Raw genomic sequence first — 8,219 nt, 5'->3', positions numbered from 1 at the left:
GCTAACGTTAAAATAATGTTTTATCAGTGTTTGGAGAACATTGTGTAAAGGTTACTGCCAATGTTCAATTACCCTTAATCAGTGTTCAGGGAACAATGGATAAAGGTAACCGTTAGCCAGAGCAGGTGTTGGAGAACATTAGCTAAAGGTTTCAACTAATGTTTAGGTAAGCTTTGGCTAATGTTCAGAGAATGCTAACCAGATGCTAGAAGTAACGTTTAGAATAGCTAACCTTTCGACATTATTTGGAGAAGATTAGCTAAAGGTTTCAGCTAACATTTAAATAACAATTTGACGGTATTTAGAGAAACTTCGGTGAAGATTTCAGTAACTTTTCAGTTTCACTTAAGATTTGCATAAGGGTGTGCATAAGACTGACATGACACCGTCATAAGCATGATATAACATCTGTCATAAACATGATATTACACCTGTCATGAACATGAAGGAGTCTTTATGAATGTCTATGACTGTTTTCATGAAGTGTCAGTCAGTAAATAATGACACATTCAATGCAAAGTTGCTTTAAAAGTTGCATTAAAAGTCCACTAGAAGTGCCAACTTTGTATTATTTTGTAAAGAATGACACTTTCATGCAAAGTTGGCACTATTAATGGACTTTCAGTGTAACTTTTAGAGCAAAAAATAGTCAACAAAGAAATGTAAGACGTTGATTGCTGCATGCCCTTTATTTACCCTAAAGCCCATCCACTCTGGAGTATTTCCCCCCCTCCCTGAGCCGTCCCTCCTAATTGGGGCCGTGACAGTCAGTGAAATAAAAGTTCCTGGTATTTTTCCCATGAAAAAGAAGAGAGCATGATTGGTAGCCATCAGGTATTCAGCTGCTTTGTTTGACGGCAGATTCCGGCCATTACTGGAGTCGACTAATTAGAGAGAAGCTGCAGCGCGGGGGCTTCATTAAGCAGGGCCGCCGCATTCTTCAAAAGCTCCAACTCCAAACGCAGGAATTTGGAATTTGAGGACTTTGATGGAGAAATTGAGAAGTCACAGTAAAAGACCGAGGACAATTATTAAAAAAAACAACAAAAAACTAATTGTAAAGAAGAAAAGGTCATGCACATGTCATCCACATAGAAGACACAGTTTCCCTGACTCATCCTGCTTCACCTCCAGTGTCCTACATCCCTTCAGGCTCCAGGGATCGCCAGGCCGCTGAAGGATCAGAGAGTGTGCGCCGTGGTGACAGGCTGCCACAAGGCCACGGCTTCCAGAACAATCTGCAAAAAAACAAAAGAGAGAGAGTGATGATGGAGCCAACGGTGGGATCCGCTCACAGAGGTTCCAGCATGTGCACCACAAATCTGGAACAAACTTCAAGAAAACTGTCAAACTGCTGAAACACTGACTTCCTTTGAATCTCGGCTAAAAACGCCCCTTGTTTAGAGTTGTATTTGAAACGTAATCAATTACGAATGTAACAATGGCACTTGGCTTAATGTAATGTTTTGATTGTTGATTCTATGTTGCATGACTTTGTGTTTTTGTGTTTATGATGTAAAGCACTTTGAAATGCCTTGCTGCTGAAATGTGCTGTACAAGTAAAATGTTATTGATTGACTGATTGATTGATGGGCCTAAAGAACCATACAAAAGAACAACAACAATTCTGCTTTTCAATTTTAATAGAATAGAAAAAAGTGGAGAAACACGTCAAATATTTGAGGTGCAGCATTTGTGGCACGTTTGTGAAATCAGAGTAGTGATCTGGAAAGGCTGATCCGGTGCTGTGACTCCACAGCGCCACCAACTGATTAAGACACTCACCTCCAGGCAGGAATTTAATTCTGAGAAAAAGTTAAACGACAAGTCTGAAAAATATCTTAAACTCAGTAAATTTCCTCATCTTTAAAACGTTACCAGAACAAAACCTTATTTATTTATTTATTTATTTATTTATTTATTTATTTATTTATTTATTTTTACAAAAAAAATCAAAGTAGTACTGGCCTCTGTATGTAAAAAGAAAATAGCAAAAGGAAAACTCCCTTTAGTGGAACTAATTGATCGATATTTAACTAAAAACATTCAGAAAAATGGATTATTGGGGTTGGTTTGACATCTACAACCTCATCTGGATCTCTTACATAAGTCCTTCACACATGAACACTTTTTCTAGTAACTCCTCCAAGATTTCTTGTACTAAATCAACTCAAAATACAACAAAGTACTTTGGTTGTTGTGACTTTCGAAGTTTTACTTGTTTTGATTCTACAAAATTTTAAACTCCTGATTTTAAAATCTGCCCATGTACCTCACAAAAGGAGCAAGCTACAACCAAGCACATTAATAATATTATTAATCACACTGGTCCCATATCTGGATTCATAACTAAAAACAAAAAAGTATTTTTTTCCCCCCACTGTTACCTTACAGCCATTCTTCATAGTGCAGCTTAAAACAAGCTGCTCTGTGTTCATTTTGTGATGATTGCATCCTCCTCCCCAAAACTCAATATGCTGGCAGCACCCACCACTGTGCAGTACGAACAGACCACACACACACACGCACGCATGCACACGCACACACACACACACACACACACACACACACACACACACACACACACACACACACACACACACACACACATTATCAGGAGTGTTCTCTCCCCTCTGCCCAGCTTGGGATTTGCTGGTCAGTGACATGCCTCCCTCCGCCTGGCTCTTTTTAGCCCCTGAGGAGGCAGGAATACCGGACGATTGGTACGGACATCGCCGACGGCAACCGCAAACAAGAAAGTTTTCCCTTTAAACACCGTCTCATGACCGTTTCAGGGAGACGGGCGTTTCGGGCAGGCTGAGCTGGAGGCTGATAACCCGGGACAGAGGCGGTGACTAGGTGACAAGGAGAGCTGGGGGACGGAGCAGAAAGCCGGCTGAACCGCTACTGCCTTACCTGTCCACAGGTAAAGTTTTATTTCATATACCAAATTAACTCCAGCTATCAAGTCATCCAGAAGTGTTCCTAAAGTCTTCTAGAAACAGAAAGTTGAAGAATTTCAATTACTTTTTCTCCCACTGATTGGATTTTTAATGATGCAGTAAATAAATATAGATTTTTTTGACAGCATCTGTATGCACATGTAGGATGAGTTTATTTGTATAGCACATTTCAGCAATAATGTAGTTCAAAGTGCTTTATAAAAACATAACCAGCCATAAACATGACATTTTGTCAAATTCATCAAACATGTTTATCAAAGTGCCATTGATTATGGTTCAAAAGCAACTCCAAACAGGTGGGGCTTCTTCATGTTGTAACTTCAAGTTGCTTAATAAAGTTGTTCACATTATTTCTTGCACATAAGATGCCAGTTCCGGTCTTTGACCGGCTCCCCCGTGAATGTCTGACCTTCCTGACCCCAGCTGAAAACTTTTATCACCTCTAATCTTACAGCTCTGATTGTCGGACCACCGAGTTGAGCCCCGTAGACACTTCCTCCACCTGAGGACATGCGTCGTCTGCCTCTGGCCTCCGTCTTCGTGTTCCTCTGGTTGGCCGAGAGGAGCCACTGCACCGGCAGCTTTCAGGACAGCATGCGGGAGCTCCACAACCGCTTCGCCGTCAGCCTCTACCAGACGCTCACCGAGGCGGAGAACCGCTCCAACCTGATCGCGTCCCCAGCGAGCGTGTCCCTGTCCCTGGCCCTACTGCAGCTCGGCGCCAGGGGCAACACCCGGGCTCAGCTGGAGGGAACGCTGGGATACAACGTGAACGGTATCTAGGCTTCGTGGAAAGGAGGCGACAAAAAAAAAAAAAAAAAAAAAGTGGGCGTCGGACTCGCGTTAGCAGCTCATTTTGCTGTGAGAAGTGGAGGGTTTTTGTCGGTGGCGCTCAGCGCCGTTGGTACCAGGTGGCGTGGAGCGGTGCTGCTGCTGCCGGCTGGCCCCCGCAGAGCACAGTGGTGTCTGGAGCCGTAATACCGGCCTCCACACCAGCTCTAATCTCATTAACCACTCCTGCGGCTTGGCCTCAGGAGACGGGTCAGGAGGCCAGTGTGGTTCCTTACCAATAAATGTGACTGATGAGGATCTTTTTTTTTTATTATTATTTTCCTCCCAGGGGTATTAGCTCACAGGTTAGCTAGAGGTGAGATTCAAGGAGGGCAATTTAAAGGGGCTATAAAAAAATTAGAAACTGAAACAAAATTAGAAAAAGAAGTTTTCAAACTTTTTTTTTTTTTAGTTTTAAATTTTTTTATTTTCAATTTAAAAATTTTCAGTTCAATTCAAATTGAAGTTCAAAAATATTTTATTGATCCCAAAAGGAAATTAAAGATTTTTTTTTTGGCTAAAGCCATTAACAATTAGGAAGGTGACAATCTCCCTAAAAAAAAACAAACACAAGTCACCATAAAGTCTAAAACGGATAAGCTTAGTCATTACCGGAGAAAATTAAATGTACACTTCAGACAAAAAATGAAATATTCTACAACAAGCTTCTAATAATGGTGAATAATGGAGAGGAGATGGTCTTTGCATTATTTTATGTTGAAATGCTCTTACCCTCTCAGCTTCAAAACAACCTGCAGACTGCAGCACTTTCCAGCCTGAATGCTGTTAGTTTGATGGAGTCTTTATGGGATGTGTAGGGAAATAAATCAATCTGCTGCTGCAGCTTGAATGTCGAATGGTTTACTTAGGTCTTAAAACATATTTTCTCACAGAGAATGAAGTGTATTTCAGTGCCAATAACAGTAATAATTGCTCCTGAACAACAACAACAAAAAAAGGCAAAATAAAATCCAAGCTCTGCACCGTCTCATATGACTTATTTCTCCCCTGCAGATGCTCAGGTGCTAGACTTCCTGCTGCACGCCCAGGGCGACGTGAGCAACAGCAGCCAAGGGGCGTGGCTGCAGCAGACCTGCACGCTGTTCGTCCAGAACGGGGTCCGACTCCTGGCCGAGTTCACGCAGCACGCTGCCGCCTGGGTCGACACCAGCGTGGTGCGAGCCAACTTCAGCCAACCCGGTCTCGCTCGAGGCCACTCAGAGCCAACGGGACACGGCTACGGTAAACCTGACCGCTTCATCAGCTGCCGCGGCAACAGCGCTTAACATTTGACATTAAAGACAATAATATGGAGGTTGAGAGTTGCTCTGTGACGACTCTCCGCTTGTTTGTCTGGAGCTGCATGTTTGTGGCTGTAAAGTGATGGAATGCTGTCGCAAGACACTAAACTCAAATCACAGACACAATCACAAATGGGATTTTCTTCGTAAATGCATCACTCACCACAGATCTTTAAAACTACAACCAGGTGCTATGCTGACTAAGCAGAGCAGAGGAAGAGCTGGAGACAAGCTGCTCCATTTAGCACTTGTCTTGCATGAATGCGATCAAAGAGAAGCGAAATCTGCTGATAAAACTACTAAGCTGTCAACACCGGCAGACATCTCAGCTCTTTGGAGTCTTGTTATTGCAGAGTCATGCGAACCAGTCCTCCTCACACACAAACACAGCAGAATTGAATTTGCCGTCTTAAGTATTGCAACTACAATAAGAAAAACTCCACTGTTTCTCCAGCCTTCCTGTTTCAATCGAACTCATGCTGATAAGACAAGGACCTAAACTGTTTTGTTTTGTTTTGTTCAGATGGGTCGGGGTCTCTCCAGTCAGGGAGCAGCAGCGGGGAGCTGTCCGGCTCCGGCGAAGCCCAGGCAGAAGCCCTTTGGTGGGGACAACAGCCTCAGGTGGCCCTGGTCAACACGGTGGCGTTCAGGGGCGTCTGGCAGAAGCAGTTCATGTTCGGCAACACCCAGAACCTGCCCTTCGTCCTGACTGACGGGAGCGCCGTCAAGGTGCCCATGATGTACCAGGCTGGAGAGGTCAGCTTTGGTAAGAGCACATCCTCCCTTATTGGCTGTACGTCAATAGTTAAATGTTGATGGAAAGTGGTCTGGTTTTGAGTTTTGTCTCCTTGCCAGATAGTTACCACCAGACGTGGGTACGGTAGCCAAAAATGTTAAGAGTAGCACTGCTTCACATACGTTTACTCAAGTAAAGCAAAAAGCAACCATCCAAGAAATGACTTGAGTAAAAAAAAAAGGTATTTGGTAAAAAGAATGCTTAGTTGCTGAATAACTGATCAATTATTTTGGTTATTTTAGGGACCAAAATGACAACATTGCAGATGAATAACATAATTATAAAATATTTACAAATCAGTTTATTTCAGTGTAAAAGTTATGACACTTTAACAAACCTGCAGGTGTGTGTGTGTGTCTTGTGAATGTTTGGTTAAAACAAGCTTGTTCTTCGTTCAGTTACTCAAAGTGGGTCGAATGTCCAGACATTTTAGTCAAGTAAGAGTAACGATACTTCCTAGTAAAATTAGTACAGCGTAGTAAAAAAAATACCCCTAAAAATACATGTTTTCAAAAATTTCTTAACTGGTTTTGTTAACTAATGAACTAGACCTATGAGGTCTAGTTCATTAGTTCACTAGACCTGACACAGGTGCCCTTGATTGGCCACTGAAAACTATGTACTACATCGTATTTGGTCTAACCACTAAAACCCCAGTGATATATATTGAAGTTTATGGGTGTAATGTAACAAAGTCTGAAGAAGCTCCTTGTTTTGGGGATTTCCCCCCTCAGGTCAGTTCAGGACATCATCGGACCAGCGCTACACCGTGCTGGAGCTGCCGTACCTGGGCCGCGCCCTGAGCCTGCAGGTGGTCCTGCCCAGCGACAGGAAGAGCCCGCTGTCCTCCCTGGAGTCCCAGCTCACCGCCCGCCAGCTGGCCTCCTGGGAGTCCGGTCTGCGGAGGACCAAGATGGACATCTTCCTGCCCAGGTGAAATCCCTCGTTCTGAGGTTACAACAACTAGAACCCAGCTCAGACTGTATATGATGTGTTTTATTTTATTTTATTTTTTCAGATTCAGAATGCAGAACAAGTTCAGCCTGAGGTCAGTGCTTCCTGCTCTGGGCGTCAGTGACGCCTTTAACCCGACGGCAGCCGACTTCACGGGGATATCAGGTCAGTTGATCCGATTCCTCGTGCGGTCTTAACAGAAAGCCATTTCCACAAGCGCCGCTGATGGCCGCTGCTCCGTTTCACTTCCTGCAGCGGAAGAGGGTCTTTATGTGTCCGATGCCGTCCATGAAGTCAGAATAGAAGTTGCAGAAGATGGGACGAAAGCAGCTGCTGCAACAGGTCTGTAGCGTCTTGTCTTGCTACTGATAAGTGCCGGAGTCAATATGGCGGATGGATGTTTAACGGTTAGTTTTTATCATTCCAGCTATGGTGCTACTCAAACGGTCGCGCGCTCCCGTTTTCAAGGCGGACCGGCCATTTTTATTTCTGCTTCGCCAGGTTAACACAGGTATGTACACTGTGAATACTCTCTACCTCCATAAAACACAAGTAGCTCCTTCTATTTCTCGTTTCAGGGTCCTCTGATTCGCATTTTTAAAGGGCTGTCATCGCCATTTCTAGTAGCCAAACTCATAAATTGTGTCCTAACGATATTTAACAATGAGTAAAACTGTGAAAACAAATTAAACTCTTAAGAAAAGCGGAAAATGCAAGTTAGCATTCAGAGACTCTGGATTCAAGATGGAACAGAAAAATTATGAAGTTGCGGTATTTAAAAAAAAAAGATATTTGGCGACCTCTAGTGGATGGAAGTTAAAAATCAGTTTGTCGAATAATTCCAGAGCAAATATCTTAATACACTACAACAAAACTAACTTACAAGTAACTTTTCAGCAAGATACAGGTGCTTGTTTTAAGTAAAAATATTCCTTAATATTGATATTATTTCACTCATGATGAGACATTTTTACCCAGATTGTAAAAATCTGGGTAAACCAAAAATAGACCAAAAATACTTAAGATTTTTTTTTGTCGTTTTTGCAGTGAATCAGACTTTGTTTTGCCTTCAGGCTTATTTTTTTTTTTTGCCAAAACATTTATGTTTTTCCTTTCAGGTTCCATCCTGTTTATGGGCAGAATAATGAACCCAGCAGACCAAGTAATATAACCCTCCTCAACGCCACCACCCCAAATCGCACCAATCCATGCCAACCAGTTTCACCCTCGGTATTTATTTATGGACCAAACGGAAGATACGAGGACACTTCAGGAAGAGGGATGTTATTTTTGTAAATACCTGTAAATAAAATTTTAATATGTTTTTACACAGTGGGTGTGTTTATTATTTACATTAATGATCAAAAAAAATCT

At 42.6% G+C, this 8,219-nt stretch overlaps 1 protein-coding gene across 1 annotated transcript; it reads left to right on the top strand.

Moving 5' to 3' along the window:
- Positions 1-3,267: 3,267 nt before the first annotated feature.
- serpine3 (serpin peptidase inhibitor, clade E (nexin, plasminogen activator inhibitor type 1), member 3) lies at positions 3,268-8,173 on the top strand. The gene is made up of 8 exons (XM_015001440.2): positions 3,268-3,738; positions 4,809-5,036; positions 5,619-5,861; positions 6,626-6,824; positions 6,910-7,010; positions 7,101-7,187; positions 7,273-7,356; positions 7,964-8,173. The coding sequence occupies exons 1-8, from the start codon at positions 3,474-3,476 to the stop codon at positions 8,014-8,016; spliced, it is 1,260 nt and encodes a 419-aa protein (XP_014856926.2). The 5' UTR covers positions 3,268-3,473; the 3' UTR covers positions 8,017-8,173.
- Positions 8,174-8,219: the final 46 nt, after the last annotated feature.

Source organism: Poecilia mexicana, unplaced genomic scaffold, assembly GCF_051168715.1.
Source record: "Poecilia mexicana isolate PSO_F unplaced genomic scaffold, ASM5116871v1 scaffold_2, whole genome shotgun sequence".
Taxonomy (NCBI): Eukaryota; Metazoa; Chordata; class Actinopteri; order Cyprinodontiformes; family Poeciliidae; genus Poecilia; species Poecilia mexicana.
The sequence above is the reverse complement of the archived record's forward strand: the minus strand, read 5'-3'. Positions and strand labels throughout refer to the sequence as shown.

What these genes read in the sequence shown, in the direction of transcription:
- serpine3 (XM_015001440.2), top strand. Translation starts at nt 3,474, where the DNA reads ATGCGTCGTCTGCCTCTGGCCTCCGTCTTCGTGTTCCTCTGGTTGGCC. An exon ending in ATGGACATCTTCCTGCCCAG is followed by an intron (nt 6,825 to 6,909) that starts GTGAAATCCCTC and finishes TTATTTTTTCAG; the next exon opens with ATTCAGAATGCAGAACAAGT. An exon ending in GCTTCGCCAGGTTAACACAG is followed by an intron (nt 7,357 to 7,963) that starts GTATGTACACTG and finishes TTTTCCTTTCAG; the next exon opens with GTTCCATCCTGTTTATGGGC.